Consider the following 20525-nt stretch of genomic DNA (forward strand, 5'->3'; position numbering starts at 1 on the left):
CACTTCTTGCTCTTAAGGTGACCATACACTTATAGATTTCCAGCAGATACGACCATCAGATAGATTTCTGTCAGATGACTGTCAAGTCCAGTCTGACAGGAATGTATATGATGTGTGCCACACACTAGGAACAGATTTCCAATTGATTTCAGAATTAAATCTATTGGAAATCTAGGGAAAATCGATCTAAATGCAGTACTTGACCATTAGATCTAATGCAACTCTATGGGCCACTGATCTGCTGCCAGCAGCAGATCGACCTATATTTTTCATCCTGTCAGATCAAATTCATTGAAATCGGCTTCAAATCGATCGACCGATTTTGATTGAATCGAATTTTGATTGATCAATTAATTCTATAGAATCAATCGAACGATCGATGGCTGAAATCGACCAATGTACGGGCCCCTTTACATGTAATGGCACTTAAAGAGGAACTTTACCAAAAGATAGTAGTGTGTGTGTGTGTGGGGGGGGGGATCAAGACATTGCAAAGTGATAAGTTAAAAAATAAAAGCTGGATAAAGAAATGATTCATACTTGCTGTGTAATTTGTTCATGGTGTTTGATCCTCCATGAGCCTGCTGGTCAGCATCATTTACTGCTGACAGACATAAGAGAGCAGAAACTGCCCTTATCTATAACCACAACACTAACCATATGTTAGGCTAAAAGGTTGTTGTGTATGTACGTGTGTATACATATACATACATACAGTGTACATGCATACAGTGTACATGCATACAGTGTACATGCATACTGTGTACATGCATGCATACATACATACATACATACATACTGTGTGCATACATACATACACTTTTTTTTTTTTTTTTTTTCTGGAGTGGAGGGTGGAAAGATTACCACCATCATAGGGATGCTGATTTGCGTATGCAGCATTGGGAGTTAGCACTATCATCTTTGTAACAGCTTGCAGCCATTTCAGAAAGTGTACCCAATGGCTTTTGTACTGACTAATGCTGAGCATACACGGGTCGATCCGGTGGCCAATGAGCCGCCGGATCGACCCCCGCTTGTCCGCGCGGATCGATTCCCACTCATTACCGCCGGCGCTCCTTATCAGCCGCTCGATTCCCCGCTATTGTCCGCTGGCGGGGATCGAGCGGGGAATCTATCCGGTAGGTCATCGGACCTGTCGGATATTATCAATTGAGCTATCAGGCTCGATTGATAAGCCGGCCCAAGTTGTATGCCCAGCATAACACTAGAGTACACTACATTTTAGGATTTTTTTGTGTGTGTTTGTGTACCCATTTTTGTAATAGAAAGTAGAGAGAATATAAAGGGAACCTGAAGCAAGAAGTATATTGAGCTGCCATATTTATTTCCATTTAGTCTCCCTGGGAGTGTGATTATTTCCTGATTTTAGGGTCTAAAGTGGTACACTAGACTCTAAAAGCAAGAAAAGTAATTATACCGCAGATAGATCTGCAGCAAGCATTGCACTTTACTCACCTCATTCGGATCCAGCGCTGCAATTCTCCCTCCTGTTCTCCAGGTGGTGCTCTACCTGTGTGGTGAGATCGCGGTCTGTAGTCATGTGACAAACGATCCCTCTGGGGTGAGATCCCCAAGAGCCTCCTAGGATTGGAAGAAGACTACCAGCATCTAGATCCCGGGGAAGGTGAGTTACACAAGCCTTCTGCGTGCATGCTCTGCATAAGCCTACTGGCGGCAACCAAGAGCCAGACTTGGGATTACCGCTAACAGCATCTTTTATCCACCCCGAGCCTGGCTAGATATTCCCGCCAAGGAGGGTAAACAATACCAGTTGCCTGGCAGCCCTGCTGATCTCTATGGCTGCAGTAATGTCTGAATTACACCAGAAACAAGCATGCAGCTAATCTTATCAGATTTGAGAAAAATGTCAGAAACACCTGATCTGCTGCATGCTTGTTCAGGGTCTATGGCTAAAAATATTAGGGGCAAAGGGTCAGCAGGACAGCCAGGCAACTGGCAATGCTTAAAAGGAAATAAATATGGCAGACTCCATATGTCTCTCACTTCAAGTTCCCTTTAAATAGATATATCATACTTGAGACCCCCTGATCTGCAAGTAGCATTAAAATGCATAGACTGTTTGCATAGAGTTGTGTGCACAGTATGTATTTGTTTTACAAGATGTATTTATATTAATGTATGTAAAGCAATATTTTTGCTTTGTTTCATCCAGTGTACCAGCTGCAGCAAGAGGCTCCGCATCCGCGAAGGATTACTTGCACACAGGAGGTAGGTACCCACAGAGGGTCATTTCAGATATCCAAGCATGTGCAGGGAACAGAATAAATCAGAACAGTCCCTCAGTGTTTTTTATTTGGGGCTTGATTCATGAAGCTGCGCTGCTATAGCAGGATGAACTCCATGACAGCAGTGCAACCTAAATTCAGGGAGGCACGCGATGCACAGTCCTGCAGCATAGTGTACCTTCCTTAGTTACTTACATTAGCAACGCATGTTTCTTTAAATGCCGGCCGCTGCTGTGAAGTACCGCGATACTTCACTAGTGCGGCCGCTACTATGTTAATTAACATAGTTTCTATGTAGTAACTATGTTAATTAACATAGTAGCGGCACAGCATTGGCCGGCATTTAACCACTTCATAGCAAAGAAATGAACAGCGCTACTTAAAAACAGATAAGTGCCTACCTGCAAGATAGTGCAAGCCCCACTTGTGGGATAAAATACACACCTAGCATACACATAACCTGTCTACCACTGGAGGATGTTGGTTTCCTGTGTTAAGTACTCGTCCCTCCCACTGCGGAGAAGTCATCCCCCTATGGGAGGGGATCTAACACTAACTAAATCCTAACCTATGCATATGCATAGCCTGGGTGCGCTACCAAGTAAAATCGAAAATTGAAAATTGCGCCAAAGGTGGATCAGCGCATCACCAGGCCGCCTCCAAATGGCCTACAATCAGAGGTGCGCTGAGCCCCCCCCCCAGAAACTGCAAACGCACCTTGAACCGAAACAGAAGCTCTGCATATACACCAAAAGCAAGGCTGCTAAGTGGGAGCAGCTGACCAAAAATGAATTAAATTAGTACACATAACCACTTCAGCCTTCAGTCGTTTTTTCATGTTATGCATCCGAGCAATTTTCACCTCCCATTCATTCGCCAATAACTTTATCACTAATTATCACAATAAATTGATCTATATCTTGTTTTTTCCACCACCAATTAGGCTTTCTTTGGGTCGTACATTTTGCTAAGAATTATTTTTTTCTAAATGCATTTTAAATGGGAATATTAAGAAAAATTTAAGAAAATTCATTATTTCTCAGTTTTCGGCCATTATAACTTTAAAATAATACATGCTACCATAATTAAAACCTATGTATTTTATTTGCCCATTTGTCCCAGTTATTACATCTAAATTATTTATAAATAAGGAACACGCGCTAGTGATAATGATTTAATCTATAAAATTCTCATTATAAGATGTCATAGAGGTAGTATAAGGATTTGCATAAACCCACATGTGCATAATGATGAGGTGGGTGTTGATAAATCTGCATAAGAAAAGCTGTGAGGTGCCAAAATGAGCTAAGTACTTGCATAAACCCACACTTTGCATAATGATGAGGTGGGCGGAGATAAACCTGCACATGGGTGGTGGAGCAGGCAAAAACCTATTTAAGTGGATGAACTATGTCGAGTAAAATCAATCCTCCTGAAGAAGGCTAACGTATTATAGCTGTAACACGTAGAGGTTCTCTTGTAACTGAATAAACCGTTTCTGGAGCATTTAGGAACTAAACTGGCCGCAATATCGCTTAGCGACCATTTGCACATCAAAGGATCCTATTGCTTTAAGGTGACGTCACCAGAAAGAGCAGCTTACGGCTTGCTGGAACAGACAGCGGGCGTCACGCTTAACTTGTCAGCAGGAAGTGACGTATGCGACCAAGCATCGCCGAGAGCTGAACGGAAAAGGGAGCTCTGAAGTACCCGGCTGAGTCTATAGCTTGAAGATCGGGGAGAGGAGCTTCTAAGACATAGAGGTACTCTGATTGAACATAGTTTGCTGTAAAGTCACGCTTGAAAAAGCGTTTGTAAACGAGACTGTTAGCACATATGAAACGGGCTGAATCCACTGAGGCTGATCTATGCAGTGTGACTTATAAAGTCTTAAAAGATGCCTGTGTGAAAAACTGACAGCACATATGAAACGGGCTGAATCCACTGAGGCTGAGTGATGCACTGTTGGAACTGATACCTGTTTATTGCACAAAATTGATCAACTCTTCTCATGAATAGGATCTTAATATACGATCTATTTTTGGAATAGTTGCTGGAAAGAAAGAAAAGAAAAAAGCCTTTTTTCTGTGCTCCAGGAATCATATGCTATTAAGGACTGCCAACAAGCAATCAAGAGTCTAGGTGTAGATCTTAATTGGCTCAGGTTGTTAGGAAGAGGTTTTTTTTACACCTGATGAATTTATGGTATGATTGTGAATAGTATGAAAGGCATGAGTGTTTTGTTATAGGTGTGGTTTTTTTAGCATTTTATCTATGTACATGATAATTTTATAGATTAAATCATTATCACTAGCGCATGTTCCTTATTTATAAATTGTTTATAGTTGATTTTTGAGGGTCCTGGGATCACCTCTTTGGAACTTGCAGCTTAGGTGTTCTAGTCTCCTTAGCGCCAACTTCTGCTAATAAAGTTTACATCTAAATTATGTCCCTATCACAATGTATGGTGCCGATATTTTATTTGGCAGTAAAGGTGCATTTTTTCAGTTTTGCGTCCATCACTATGTACAAGCTTATAATTTAAAAAATATTCATAATATACCCTCTTCACATGCATATTAAAAATGTTCAGACCCTTAGGTAACTTTGTTTTTTTTTTTTTTCTTTTTAATTGTAATTTAGTTTTTCTCATGAAAAATTTTATTTGGGTAATTTTTGGTGTGGGAGGTTAACAGTTTATTTTTAATGTAATAATGTGTGCTTATTTCATAAAAAAAGTATGCAGATGTAGTTTTACTATATGGCCACAGTCAATTTTTATTTATTTTTTTTTGTCCTGGAAGCCAGCACTCTCACTTCCAGGAAGCATAAGGAGGACGGGGAACTTTTTTTTTTTGTTTTCTTCAGAAAGATTGTGGCTTCTCAAAGAAGCAGTCGGTCTTTCTGCCAGGGACTTAGATCAATGAATGGGATTTATGTTCCCTGTCATTGATCTCCGGGCTAACTGGGGGCGGCATGGGAGCGGGCGCGCGTGCAGGAGCGTGCAGCAGCACAGCAGCAGCCTTCTGGAGGTGACTGTAACGTCCAAAAGGCTAAAATGGTTAAAAGAACGCAGCTTCATGATTCAAGCCCTTGGTGTGAAAGGGAGAGGACTTTTAATTTCTGTACTTATTTTGAAGATGGAATGGATGACGCTTGTTGATGGGCCAAGCTAGTAAGTTACAGACTTATAAAAATAAGTATTCGTATAGCACTTTTCTCCAGTCAGACCCAAACACTTGAAAGCTGTAGCCACTAAGGTCGCTCAATAGGCCACCCACCCTGCAGTGTTAGGGAGTCTTATTATAAAAAACTAAAATGTTTTTTCATCATGATGATGATGTTTACAATGGAAACTATGATGGTTATTTCCACAAACTTAACTAAACCTTTTTTTTGACTTTCTGAAATGTTCAACTTGCGTTATATTTTAGAAAATAATTTTCCCAGCAGGGACTTACAATCTGTAGTCCATATCTGCTAACGAGGGACGCACACTAACATACTAGTTGTTTTTTTTTTTTTTTTTTAGGATTGCTGGGGCAAAATGTATTGTTCAAATTAGTGTATTGAAAGTTCTACATCCATCTCAAAAAGGTGATCACTGCACTATTAAAGTGTACCCTAGATGGTGAGGGGGGAGCAGATGGGACACTGAGACATGTTCCCTGGTTCATGACATGCCTCTCTGTCTCCTATGCACCATTCACTGTCCATTCCCCTCACCCCCTCCCCCTCCCCATGTTTTTTTTTTCTCCCACAATTTTACCAACATGCAGCTCCTCGGCAATCTCGAGAAGGAGCAACCCTTGCAGGACAGGCACTCCTGCAAAATGCCCACTATGGGCGTTCCTAATGCCCCTTCTCCAGCTCTCATTGTGCAGGTCTGCCTCTCCCCTTTTGATCCTCCGTCTCCCTGCACTCTGCTCCAGGGTTGCCAACCTGATTTCTAGTTTCTGACGGACAAAAAGCCCAAAAAATCTGGACACCCACAATTTTGGACGGACAGGGGGCGGAGTCAACAGCGCAGGGTTATGGGTGGGGCTTAATTGTGGGCGGTCACTTTAAAAAAATGTTTTAATATAAATTAATGGTTGCAGCAGGACTAGGGCGCCGCATAGGGATCCCACAGGTCCTCATTACTCTTTACTACCCCATTTCACCCTCAAACCACTCCCCTCCATATCGATGTCTTGCTTACGTACTCATTGGTGGCGAGTGCACTTCTGATTATCTCTCTGCTACAGTACTGTCTGGTAAAAGCCCTGTGTGTCATCTGAAAGGTGACTAAATGCTGTAAGCCTGCTCAAAACTGTGTATTGGTGTTGGTTATGAAATGAAGCCACGCTGGTACAAAGCCCTGAGCAGGTTTATATTGCACGGCTGCCTGTCAGATGACACAGAAAACACTCTCATGTCCCTAAATGTATCAGTGCTGCCGCAGTGGGGGTATGCTATTGCTATACAGACAAAGCAGTGAGGTCTTGTAGCTCCTGCAGCAATGGTGACCCTGCAGAAGGAATGGTATAACTAGTGGAGGCTACATGGTGCACACCTGTAGAAAAATGCTGATCAAAGGTGGCAGGATGGGGGCTGGCAATGCATTTAGGGCTGGTGGAGGCAGACTGCAGTCAACAGGCACTCTATATGTGTGTTATGTGTGATATATGTGTATATATATATATATATATATATATATATATATATATATATATATATATATATATATATATATATATATATATATATATATATATATATATATATATATATATATATATATATATATAAATTTAGCAATAAATGAGCTAGTCCTCACCTCTCACACAGCACTGCAACAGGAATAGGGGAAACTCTTAACATGGCTCAGACGGCCTCTACTGCTGAATTCAGGCATGATTGAACTCTGCATGACCTGATCAGTGGTCACAAGCACCAGACCAGAGCGAGCTCCGATGGAATGCGGTGAGGGATAGCATTACTGAGGCCTCGTTCACATCAGGGCCGTTTCTGTGCGCTTTTTACAGCGCACTGCCCTGTGCGATCAGCAAGGTATTTACTTTCCCATGTAACTAAATGTAGCTGGTTCACATCTATGCGCTGCGCTGAGCAGCGTTACAGAAACGTAGGGTTGCATGCATTTCTGTGCGTTGAGCTGGAAAGCGCACATCAATGCAAGTGAATGGGTGCGCTTTTTTAGCGCATAGAAGCGCGTACAAGTGCATAGAAGCGCATGCGTTTTTTACCCCTAATTGGAGAAAAAAATACATTTACATACAAAAACAAAGTTTTATTGACAACTGCTGCTGGTACAACAACCAAAACGTGCTTTAAAGAAGCGCAGCGCAACGCACAGAAACGCGCACAAGCGCATGCGTTTTTTACCACGCGCTTTCACACGTTTTTCAGCGCAGCAGATGTGAACGAGGCCTGAGTTGGGCTGCTGTGCTCCATTAGCTGGCCACACGCTCCAAGGTCTAGCAAGTCTGACTGTTTTTACTCACTTGCTTCTATCATGCCCATGCCATCCCGGAGAAGACTACAGACGATCAAAGCAGCAGCTGGAGGCGGGGCCCGAGCCTGGGACGTTTGCACAGTGAGGGAAGAGATCTTACTGGCGGGGAGGAGTGAAGACTGAGTGATGTATCGCAGCAAGAGAGAGAAGCTGCAGTACATCACAGTAGAATCCACAAATTGACGGACACACTGAGCAAATATACGGGCAGTACGGACGGGACAATTTTGCCTCATTATTCACGGACTGTCCGTCAAAAGACGGACGCTTGGCAACCCTGCTCTGCTCTGTGATGAGACCACGTCGTAACCCCAGCGGGTCACTAAAAACATCACTTATACAGGAGTCAGGGTACAAGATACTTACAAACTGGTACCGGACGCCAGATAAACTACATAAAATGTTCCCTGACTCAAGTCCACTGTGCTGGCATGGAATAGTGAAACAGGATCCCTAGTCCATATTTTTTTGATCTGTACAAAGCTGGCCCAATATTGGGATTCTGTAAAATCTATTTTAGCCCAGATCTGTGGGACTCCCGCATCACAGATCCTTCATTTTTTCCTTTTACACAATACTAGTATTAGTTTGAAGATATAGAAAAAATCACTAATTAAACATCTTGTCAATGCAGCTAGAATAACTATTGCCAAATTTTGGAAATCTCCCCAACCTCCCTCTGTTTGAGACGAAATAGAATATTTTAGACAAATGGAAGATCTGACATATACCTTATACAATAGAACTATACAGTTCAGTAATAAGTGGGCTCCTTGGTTAGAGTTTGTGAAATCGGAAGAATATGGGAGGACTATGGCCGATGACCTGTAAAAGATGTAATTTTGGCCCCAGGCAAGAACTGAGCGTATATTATTGAGATATTTCCAACAGATGTCGAATTAAAACAACCCTCGGAGCTGCTCTCCCCTCCCATCCCTTAGCCCACACTAGCTATATCTCTGTTTCCTTTCTCTTTTCTTTCTTTTTCTGATCTCTTATTATCTTTCTATCTAAGGAAGCGTGGTCTGAATTATGTTTTGAATACGATTTTGTTTAAGTGAATATGGGTATCAGATAATAGGCTTTACTTTGTATAATTGTCTGATCTAGAACCCCTGGATGAAATGTGACCTGTTATTTTATATGACCTAATATATTGTGTGTTAATATGTATATCTATTATATACTACTTTGAAAAACAATAAATAATCTGTAAAAAAAAAAAAAAAACACTACTACTTGATGTCTGGCCACAGGAGTGGCAGTAATTGAGGCCGCCAGATCTCGCTAACTCCCCGGGATCATGTAGCATTTTTTTGTTTTGTTTTTTGTTAGTATAGTTGCCCCAGTATCGCTAGTATAGTTACCAGGGCGTTGGAGTCGGAGTCGAGGAGTCGGGGCAATTTTGGGCACCCGGAGTCGGAATTGGAGTCAGATTTCTTAAACTGAGGAGTCGGAGTCGGATGATTTTTGTACAAAATCCACAGTATTAGACTAAGGAGTCGAGGAGTCGGAGATGGAGTCTGGAGTCGTGGTTTCATAAACTGAGGAGTCGGAGTTGAAGTCAGAAGATTTTTGTACCGACTCCACAGCCCTGATAGTTACCCCTAATATAGCTAGTATACACTCACCTAAAGAATTATTAGGAACACCATACTAATACGGTGTTTGACCCTCTTTCGCCTTTAGAACTGCCTTAATTCTATGTGGCATTGATTCAACAAGGTGCTGAAAGCATTCTTTAGAAATGTTGGCCCATATTGATAGGATAGCATCTTGCAATTGATTTAGATTTGTGGGATGCACATCCAGGGTACAAAGCTCCTGTTCCACCACATCCCAAAGATGCTCTATTAGGTTGAGATCTGGTGACTGTGGGGGCCATTTTAGTACAGTGAACTCATTATCATGTTCAAGAAACCAACTTGAAATGATTCCAGCTTTGTGACATGGTGCATTATCCTGCTGGAAGTAGCCATCAGACGATGGGTACATGGTGGTCATGGAGGGATGGACATGGTCAGAAACAATGCTCAGGTAGCCCATGGCATTTAAACGATGCCCAATTGGCACTAAGGGGCCTAAAGTGTGGCAAGAAAACATCCCCCACACCATTACACCACCAACAACAACAAGGCATGATGGATCCATCTTTTCATTCTGTTTACCCTAAATTCTGACTCTATCGAGACTCATTAGACCAGGCAACATTTTTCCAGTCTTCAACTGGCCAATTTTGGTGAGCTCGTGCAAATTGTAGCCTCTTTTTGATATTTGTAATGGAGATGAGTGGTACCCGGTGGAGTCTTCTGCTGTTGTAGCCCATCCGCCTCAAGGTTGTGCGTGTTGTGGCTTCACAAATGCATAGCTCGGTTGTAACGAGTGGTTATTTCAGTCAATGTTGCTCTTCTATCAGCTTGAATCAGTCGGCCCATTCTCCTCTGACCTCTAGCATCCACAAGGCATTTTCGCCCACAGGACTGCCGCATATTGGATGTTTTTCCCTTTTCACACCATTCTTTGTAAACCCTAGAAATGGTTGTGCGTGAAAATCCCAGTAACTGAGCAGATTGTGAAATACTCAGATCGACCCGTCTGGCAGCAACAACCACGCCACGCTCAAAATTGCTTAAATCACATTTCTTTCCCATTCTGACATTCAGTTTGGAGTTCAGGAGATTGTCTTGACCAGGACCACACCCCTAAATGCATTTAAACAACTGCCATGTGATTGGTTGATTAGATAATTGCATTAATGAGAAATTGAACAGGTGTTCCTAATAATCATTTAGGTAAGTGTAGGTGCCCCTGTATAGTTAGTATAGTTACCCCTGTATAGCTAGTATAGTTACCTAGCTAGTATAGTTACCCCTGTATTGCTCGTATAGTTACCTAGCTAGTATAGTTACCCCTGTATAGCTAGTATTGTTGCCCCTGTATAGCTACTATAGTTGCTCCTGTCACTTTATGAGCTGGCGGCCGCTTCCTCTTTTAGATTGCCCAGTAGCCCCTCTCCTCTTTGCAGCATCTTCTATTACAGCAGCGCGTCCTGCGCCTGCTGTAAGGAAGAGAAGGTAGCAGGACAGTGGCTTCCTGTAGCGGCGATAAACATCGCAGTTACCAAGGGAACTGCTGTCCTGCTTCCTTCCCTTCTTTACAGCAGGCGTGGGACGCGCTGCTGTAATAGAAGATGCTGCAAAGAGGAGAGGGGCTACTGGGCAATCTAAAAGAGGAAGCAGCAGCCAGCTCATAAGGTAACGGGAGGGGGGGTGAGGGGCCAGGCTCGGCAGAGAACTGCCCACGGACCGGCAGTGGGCCGGGGATTGGGGACCCCTGCCTTACAGCATAAGAGCTTTAAAAAAGTATTAAATGGATCAACATGGCCCCTAATTTCATTCCCAGCCAGGGCACTATCTGCAAGGAGTTTGTAAGTTCTTCCCGTGTCTGTGCGGGTCTCCTCCAGGCACTCCGGTTTCCTCCCACATCCCAAAAAGAGATAAGTTAATTGGCTTTCCCCTAAATTGGCTCTAGACTATGATACATACACTACACGATACACACATAGACCTATGACTATGGTAGAGGCTAGGTTGTGAGCTCTTCTGAGGGACAGACAGTGACATGACTATATGTACTCTGCACAGCGCTGCAGAAGATGCTAGCACTATATAAATACTAAATAATAAGCCAGTTACCAGGGCTGATTGACGTAGAATGGAGGACAATGGTAGGATGGCATGTTTATGGGGCTGGAGGAAGCCCTGGGTAAGTAAAAGAACGTTCAATTGCGAGGTCTCTTGGTTTCTTTCATCTCAATTTTAACAGTACTGAGAGATTAATGTAATTTAAATACACAATTAAACCCGAAGAAAAGACTTGTCAAAATCTTCTGTAAAATGTTGCTTTTCAAAAATTCAATTTTTGGTGAGGAATTAATCCGGGCACCCTCAGATTTATTCAAACTTACAATGGCTCGAATGACAGACAGGTGAATCACAGCAGGTGCACGGGACTAGCACATTGTTACACAGCATTTCAAAGGAGGTTTGCCCTATGTAAACCTCCGACATTTAATTTGGTGTGTTTTGGTGCGCTCCTGACTGTCATGGTAAGAGTAAACACCGTGGTGAGCCCAAAAAAGCTGCCTGAGGCCTTTACAAAGAAGATTGTGAGGCCTCATTCACACCTAAAAACAAAACCGTAAGCGTTTTGCGCGCTGTTTTTCTTCCCTCCCGGCGCTTCCCTGCGCGTTTTTTGAAGAAGCGCTTTTCTAAGTGCTTTGCCAGATTGGTTTTAAGATTCACTCGCTGACTCACGTCAGGAAATGAACTCTTTGACCCGGAAAATAATAAATACAATGTATTTATTCTAAAAAACACGAACACAATCGTCACATAAAACGGTTTTGTGAGCGCTTAGCGCTCTTCCTATACCTTCTATTATAGCAAAAACGCCCCAAAAATGGTACAGGCACAACTCTGCTGAACGCGCAGCGCACGGACCACGCTGATATGAACTTTCTCATAGAGAATCATTGCACCAGCATTTTGTGGGCGATTTTAAAAATCGCCTGAGCTTGAAAAAAGGCCGAAAACGCCCCTAGTGTGAACGAGCCCTAACGGCTTACAAGCCTGGTAAGGGATTTAACCTATTGGTCTCTGCACACGTCATCTCGACGGTTACAGGACTGCTCTGTATTCTCTTGTTTTGTGTCTTTTCTAAGAGACAGCAGGGGGCAGTACAGACTAGCGAGTTAAATGCATCTCCATCTCTGGGTTCCTATTCTTGGTAACCAGCATTCATAGCTATAGCTGGTTGAATTCTGTCATTTATGGAAATATCCCCTACTTCGCGTATGGTACGAGTTATGTTTTAAATGTGCCGTATATCCCAAATTTAAAGACATTTAACAGCCAAAGGGACTGGTCTGGTACTCAATTATCACATTAGTAATAACAATGCAGAATCCTCCTACATACCCAAAACATACAGATAAGTTAATTGGTTTCCCCTTAAAATTGGCCCTAGACTGAGACATATGTAATGGACATGCGACTATAGTAAGGATTAGATTGCAATACAGTGCATTATAAAGGAATGATGACAAGGTATTTATTCTTTTTTTTTTTTTAAATTGGATATAAAGCTTTATTTACCTGGGGCATCTTCCAGCCCCTAGAAGTCTGTGGTCCTGCCGTTTCGCTGTGCTCCAGTGTGCAAACTGCTTGTCGCCCTTGTTTCGATTGGCTCATCAGACTGGTATGGTAGTTCAGACATCAGATTGTGAACACTTATCTAAACATTTGAGGTCTATAAGACATGGCTGTGTACTGGTTAAGTGCTCTACTTCTGACACAGGTGACCTGGGTTCGAATCTCTGCTTTTCCTGTTCACTAAGCCAGCACCTATTCAGACCTTGGGCAAGACTCTCTAACACTGCTACTGCCTATAGAGCGCTTCCTAAAGATTTACTATAGATGTGCAAGCTCTTTACTTTGTTGAAAACTGCATAGGGGCCTCATCCCTCTTTTCCAGCTGTTGCACTCCCCCTAGAGACCATGGGTTGGATCCTTTAGTGTGTGTGAGACAACACTACAAATGTCCTTTAGATTGTAAGCTCGCAAGGTCAGAGCTCTCTCCCCTTTTGTGTCTTGGAAATTATTATACATTTTATTTATCATGTAACTTTTATCACTGTCATTACCAATTCTGCATTTTGTATCCTGTATTTTGTATCATTTTTGTATTTTGTCACGAATTATGTATCTTGTATATTGGTGTACACAATTGCCTGTATTATTATGTACCCCATGTTTGTTTCTTACTTTGTACAGCGCCACGGAATATGTTGGCGCTTTATAAATCAATAATAATAATAATTAAGGTATAGGGCCTTTTTTTTTTTTTTACTTAAAGTATATCTGGCCTAAGGCAAAGCTACCTAAGGTAAGCACTGAGGTATGTTCATGCTGAATTTACATACCTCTGTGCATTGTCCGTTCCTCTCCTCAGTCTCCGCAGTCGCTCCTTGAAAAATGTGACTTTGCGCTAAAGTCAAATTTTCAAAAAAGTTGAGGCAGACTTGCTGCGATGTCCCCTCCCATTAGGCGAGAGAGGCTCCAGCCTCAGGGTGCAGTGTAGAAGGGGGCGCACAACTCACTCAGCTATCATTCCCCTATTGTGTTTGAAGCAGAGAGAGATAAGAAAAGGGGATGCCTGGCAGTGACTGCAATCCAGGTAACTAGAGACTAAGGGGTTGGGGGCCCTGGGGCGCCTCTTAGTCTAATAGCAATCAGTGTGTGACAGCTGGGGTGGGAGGGATGGAGGGGCGCACTTTAGTGTCTCAGCCTTGGGTGCTGGAGGACCTTGTCCCGGCTCTGCCCTCTTACTCCCTCCTCTTACCTGCCCCATTCACACCCTTACAAAGGCTGTATAGGAATACATGGTGTTGAGTCAGTCTCCTGAACACTGCAACGACTCATACACACACTAGACTGGACTTGGCTGAGGCCGAGAATGTACCACGTATACTGAGATCCCACAAGGTCACTTGGTGATCAGGCACTACCCTTTGCCCCATCTGCTGGAAGCTACTTTATTGTCCATGTAGGTGTATCTTTATAATGCTTTTTCCCATCTGTATTACCCAAAGGACCAAGCCCGATCCCTACAGGTGACACTGATTCTCCATGTGTTAAGGGGCAAGCATCAGTCTGCATTAAAGAGAACCTGTAACAAAAAAAAAAAAGTTTCCCTGGGGTGTACTCACCTCGGTGGGGGGAAGCTTCAGGGTCCCAATGAGGTTTCCCCCTCCCCTGTAGCTGCAGGCAGTCCAGCGCTGGCTCTCCCAAAGTGTCCGGTAATCCTCCCTCGACAAGCCTGACGAGCGCTAATTTATTTACCTTTCCTGGCTCCAGCAGGGGCGCAGTATCGGCTCTACGCACGGAGATAGGCAAAAATAGCCGATATCGGTCGGGTCTGCTCTACTGCGCAGGCACAGGAGGCTTTTGTCTGCGCAGTAGAGCGGGCAGACAGCGATCGGCTATTTCTGCCTATCTCTGTGCGGAGAGTAGATACTGCATCTGTGCTGGAGCCGGGAAGGTAAATATTTACATCTCCGCTGTTCGGGGAGCTTTATCGCTGCCAACGTGGAACGGGGAATCTTCAATAGGATCCGGAGGCTTCCCCCACCCGAGGTGAGTACCACCCAGGGGAGATTTTTGTTACAGGTTTTCTTTGAAACAGTCCAACCCACAGTCACATGACTTGAGTATCAAGTATTACACTAAGGTAGTTTAAAAACTTTAAAGGACCACTATTGTGAAAAAAGTAGGCAGTTAAAATCTGACAGAACCTACAAGTTTTGGGCCAGTCCATCTCCTCATGGGGAATTCTCAGGGTTTTCTTTATTTTCAATGGCATTTCCTGAACAGCCGTTGCAAAGTCTAACTGACAAAATAGTGTGCAAATGAGTAGGGAGGCTGGCTGGTATCTTACTATTTTGGCAGTTAAAGTACTGTTCTGGAAATGCTGTTGAAATCAAAGAAAACCCTGAGAATCCCCTATGAGGAGATGGACTGGTTCAAAACCTGTCGGTTCTGTCAGATTTTAACTGCCTACAGTGGTCCTTTAATAAAAATGTATACTGTATGGATGGATACAAAGAATAGTGTTTCTGGAATACCGCTATAAGCTGTTTTAATTTCAGCTGAATATGAATATGTATTTGAAAGGTCATGGTGGCATTGTTTACTACACACAGCTGTGTTTAGTGTTTTTTTTTATATGAAATCCTAAAATGGTGTCTTTCGGAGCAGCTGGAGAGTGGGTGGAAAAGACAACTGTTTCATTTAGATTCAGGAATTGAGGCTTACAGTATGTTTGTATCTTGGTATGTTTACAGGTTTGTGGTCTTTTGCCCCTTTTTATTATACTGTGCTGTCTTGTATGTTATGCTAGCGCTTTATAGCTGAAAAATGAGTAATATAGAGATTGTTTTCAACCATTTCCAAACACAGGGTTGGTACCACGTCCTATAATAACAATAAGTGGGATCTATTCACTGTACACTCGTTCTTTCTTTTTCTTTGCAGGTGGAAAATAGACCAAAGTATTATGGAAGAGAGTAAGTAGAGCTTTGTATTTATTTGGTGCCATAAATGTATCTCGTAACATTGCACCTGTATCAAGTGTTTGTGTCTTAGAGATTATGCTTCTACTTTGTGTCAAAATGTTGCTTTTTTTCTGTGCCTTTGAGGCCTCTGTACCCACTAGTGTCTGCAATCTACTGTGACAGTTTTGCAAACAAATGCAAGTGGTGCTATTATTTTATTTATTCTACATCAATTAGCCATAACATGAAAACAGTTGACATTATCTCATTTCACTTAAAGGACCACTATCGCGAAAAAGTAGGCAGTTAAAATCTGACAGGTTTTGGGCAAGTCCATCTCCTCATGGGGCATTCTCAAGGTTTTCTTTCTTTTCAACAGCACTTCCTGAACAGCAGATGCAAAGTCTAACGGATAAAATAGTGTGCAAGTGAGTAGAGAGGCTGGCTGGTATCTTACTAATTTGGCAGTTAAAGGATATCGCAACCGAAAAAAATGATAGCTGCAGTGTGTGGTGGGTTAAAAGTACATTCCATCTGCTCCTCCTGCCCCCCTCTGTCTGCCGCCGCCGTTAGTCTAATATACATCTCGGTGTACGGCAACTTGCTTGACAGTTGACCCGGAAAAAATGCGCTCTGTGTGCGCAGTATGTCCACCCCTCTTCACTCCTGGCCAGCGCATAGTGAGCGGCTCAGAAGCACGCTGATCCCTCGGTCTCCTCTGGGCTGCGTGTGCGCTCCACTCCACCAAGCGTCACATGATTAACATGTGACGCTTGGTGTAGTGGAGCGCACACGCAGCCCAGAGGAGACCGAGGGATCAGTGTGCTTCTGAGCCGCTCACTATGCAACGGCCAGAAGTGAAGAGGGGAGGACATACTGCGCACACAGGGCACGGTATGTCCGGGTCAACTGTCAAGCAAGTTGCCGGACACCGGGATGTATATTAGACTAACGGCGGCAGACAGAGGGGGGCAGGAGGAGCAGATGGAATGTACTTTTAACCCCCCACACACTGCAGCTATCATTTTTTTTCGGTTGTGATATCCTTTAAACTGCTATTCAAGAAATGCTATTGAAAACAAAGAAAACCCTGAGAATCCCCCATGAGGAGATGGACTGGCCCAAAACCTGTCAGATTTTAACTGCCTATTTTTTTTGCGCTACTGGTCCTTTAATCACCTGTCAACGGTTGGGATACATTTGGGAGCAAGTGAACAGTTCATTTGCTAAATTGATGTCTGGGAAGCAGGAAAGATGGGCAAATGTTAAGAACTAATCTGCTTTTTACAAGGGTTTAAAGGTGATGTCTTTAAAGAACAACTGAGGTGAGAGCGACATGGAGGCTGCCATATTTATTTCCTTCTAAACCATACCAGTTGCCTTGCAGCCCTGCTGGTCTCTTTGGCTGCAATTATACCAGAGACAAGCCTCTCCATTGAGTTAGCCTTTTATATTACTGCACATCAATGCAGATAAATCATTCAGGTCTAAGTTTTGTTTGAAAGCGCTGCCATGCCTCCCACTGTATTTTATATTAATGCCCCCAGTTTATGTTCCATTTATCGTAAAGTCACTGCTATAGTTTCCTCAGTCATTGTTCCCTCAATTATACTGTAGTTACATTTAGATGTATTGTGTTCCCTTCATTATTCTGCTCCTGCCTCTTCCAACCATCATGCACCTTCCATTATAGTATCCTGTGAAGTGTTCCATTCATTATAGTGCCCTCTAGTATTATTGACCTATACCCATTCATTATAGAGTCCCTGCAAGTGTTCATTGCAGAACCACACGTGGGAAAGCCACTAGATGGTTAGATTTTTCTGTCCCTCCCAGTCACAAACTCTTCCTGGGTGTGCGCACGGTCTTTTGAATCACACTGTCTGGGTGGACATGTGACATAACAGTCACATGACCATCTAGTCAGTGTGACTTAGAACTGTAATAGCAGTGAATTGGCTGGGAAAGGACAGTAGTCAAGAGTGAGGCAGGGCAATATAACCAATCAGTGCTCCTCCTTATGTGCAGCCCCGCCCTGGGGGAGGGGGCCAGCTATATGCCCAGCAGCTGCAGGAACATTACCCTGACACAGACTTTAAGATGCTGGCCTAAAGGCCCATACCCACCGAATGATTTGTCACGAACGATTTTGCACAGTGAACAATGTTTTCATATCACGCAGCATTGTTTGTTTAATGTAAATTAAACAAGGTTTACTGACGCACACCACCCACAGCAATAATTCGTCTTTGAACGACCGACAGGTCCAATTAAGTCGTTGAGAATCGCTCCAATCCTCATTGACTTGCACAGGTTCCTGCGATGGTGTAAACGATCGTTTACATGATTGTTGGTTTCCACCGCTGCAAATGACGATTGCAGATGCAGTCAAATTAATCTGAGAGACAATCGTTGGTCGGTGGCGATCTTTGATCCATCTGGCCACATCTGCCGGTGGGTATTGGCTTAAAGTAAAACTCCGGACTAAAAATCGACTCAGCAGCACTGAAAAGGCCTGGTGTTTCTTTAACAGTTTCACCGTTTCACCCCATCAGAACTTTTTCTCTTATATAAGCCTCATTTTTAGCTGCACAGAAGAAAACTGCCCGGGCATTTTTCCCCTGATGCTGTGCAAAGCATGATGGGATTTCTGATGTTGTTGTTCTCCATCTGCTGTTTTGGTGCAATTTTTTTTTTTTTTTTTTTTTACATTTTGAATTTGACATCTGAAGCCTAGCGTGTGCAGCTGGGAGGGGTTATCAGGACACAGGACAGTTGGAACTGTGTCTCATGCCCCTTGTCACCTCCTTTCAACCAAAAAGATGGCTGCCCCCATGACAAAGATGGCAGCCCCCATGAATCACAAACATTTGCCTGTTCTTTTAAAACAGGGTAGGTAAGAGATAATATTACCTATCTATTCTAATTAACATAACTAATGTAACTTAATGACAGTATGTTTGTTTAGGCTGAAGTTCCCCTTTAAGATCTTAGGAAGATGAAAACCAATTTGCAAACACAAAATGGTCCATGATGATGGCAACATGTCTTCCTTTTCGTTTTGGTAATAAATACACCTATACCGAGTTTTCTCACTCAGATCCATTTTTGCAGAGCAGTAGGTAGGAATTATAATTGAAGCTGAAAGTTTGTAATAAATCTGTCACACTATTCAAGTTTTGCATTTGCTGTGTGAATGTATAAATATCCCCATTTTCTGAATATGCAGATTTATGTCTCCAGCACACTATACCTTTGCCTCTCGTGTTAATTATTTTGCCTGGAGACCAAATAAAATGTATCTTTTCTTTTCATACCCAATCCATCCATAACAGAGTGACCTTCCAGGTTTAATAACCGGGGCAAGAGCGCTGATTCACAGTAAATGGTTATTGTTACTGGTGCTAATAGATCACTGCTTATTACCCACATATGTATCCTAAAGGCATCAGTCTGACAGGTTTAGTGGTACTTCCATTTATTAATCTCATAATCGCAGATACCACTTATGCAAATATTATGTAAAATAGTATTTCAATTATTTTTTTTTTATTTTCATAGCAGACCTGCACCTATGCATGTACCACTGTTAGTTTACCTATACTTACAACCCCAGGAACCTGAAGTGGTTAAAGGGGAACTGAAGAGAGAGGTATATGGAAGCTGCCATGTTTATTTCCTTTTAAGCAATACCAGTTGCCTGGCAGCCCTGCTATCCTCTGCCTCTAATACTATTAGCCATAGACCCTGAACAAGCATGCAGCAGATCAGGTGTTTCAGACTTTGAAAGTCAGATCTGACAAGATTAGCTGCATGCTTGTTTCTGGTGTTATTCAGATACTACTGCAGAGAAATAGACCAGCAGGGCTGCCAGGCAACTGGTATTGATTAAAATGAAATAAATATGGCAGCCTCCGTATACCTCTTACTTCAGTTCCCCTTTAAAGGAATTCAGAGGTAAAACAAAAAAAAAAAACCTTTACTCACCTTTGATCCCTCTCTGTCCCCCCAATCCCCTCCAGGATCCCATTGTCACTTTCGGAAGGCCTCCCACTCAGGCCCAGGTTGCGGGCTTCTGCATGATCACGCTCCATATCGCTATGAGCATTCTGTGGTTGTACAGTAATACTGCACATGGGCAGAACGACCTGAGTGACGTGGACGCAGCGGTGCATGCGCAGAAATCTGCAACCCGGGACTGAGTCAGTGGCCTTTGGCAAGGGACAATGGAATCCTGGAGGTCATCGGGGCCAGTGATGGAAAACACAAACTTCTAACAGCTGGAAGATGGCCCAGGTGAGTAAAGATTTTATTTATTTATTTTACCTCTGAATACAAGTGGTTTAAAGAGGAAGTTTACAGCAACATAGTAGTAGTGGGGTAAAATAAATATTTACATTGTAAAGTGATAAGTTTAAAAATTGGAAGATAGATGAAGAAATGATTGATATTCACTGTGTCATTGGTTCATGTTGTTTGTTTCACCCACCCTGAGCCTCCTGGTCAACAACTTTACTACTGACAGACAAGAAGGGGCTAATAGGGATTAATTAATCCCAGTGCTTGTGCTAATTAATACCCCATTTCAGTAGTCCTATGCTTGTATCTTTACTACTGACAGACAAGAAAA

At 42.8% G+C, this 20525-nt stretch overlaps 1 protein-coding gene across 1 annotated transcript in view; it reads left to right on the forward strand.

Annotated features, from left to right (window-relative positions):
• Nucleotides 1–20525, forward strand: part of CHN1 (chimerin 1) — a 160084-nt gene that overhangs the window by 37825 nt on the left and 101734 nt on the right. Inside the window, exons 4-5 of the mRNA XM_068247020.1 lie at nucleotides 2195–2250; nucleotides 15876–15907. Of these exons, the coding sequence (XP_068103121.1) occupies nucleotides 2195–2250; nucleotides 15876–15907 (88 nt within the window). The remainder of the gene's footprint in view (nucleotides 1–2194; nucleotides 2251–15875; nucleotides 15908–20525) is intronic.

Source organism: Hyperolius riggenbachi, chromosome 7 (genome assembly GCF_040937935.1).
Source record: "Hyperolius riggenbachi isolate aHypRig1 chromosome 7, aHypRig1.pri, whole genome shotgun sequence".
NCBI classification, from domain to species: domain Eukaryota; kingdom Metazoa; phylum Chordata; class Amphibia; order Anura; family Hyperoliidae; genus Hyperolius; species Hyperolius riggenbachi.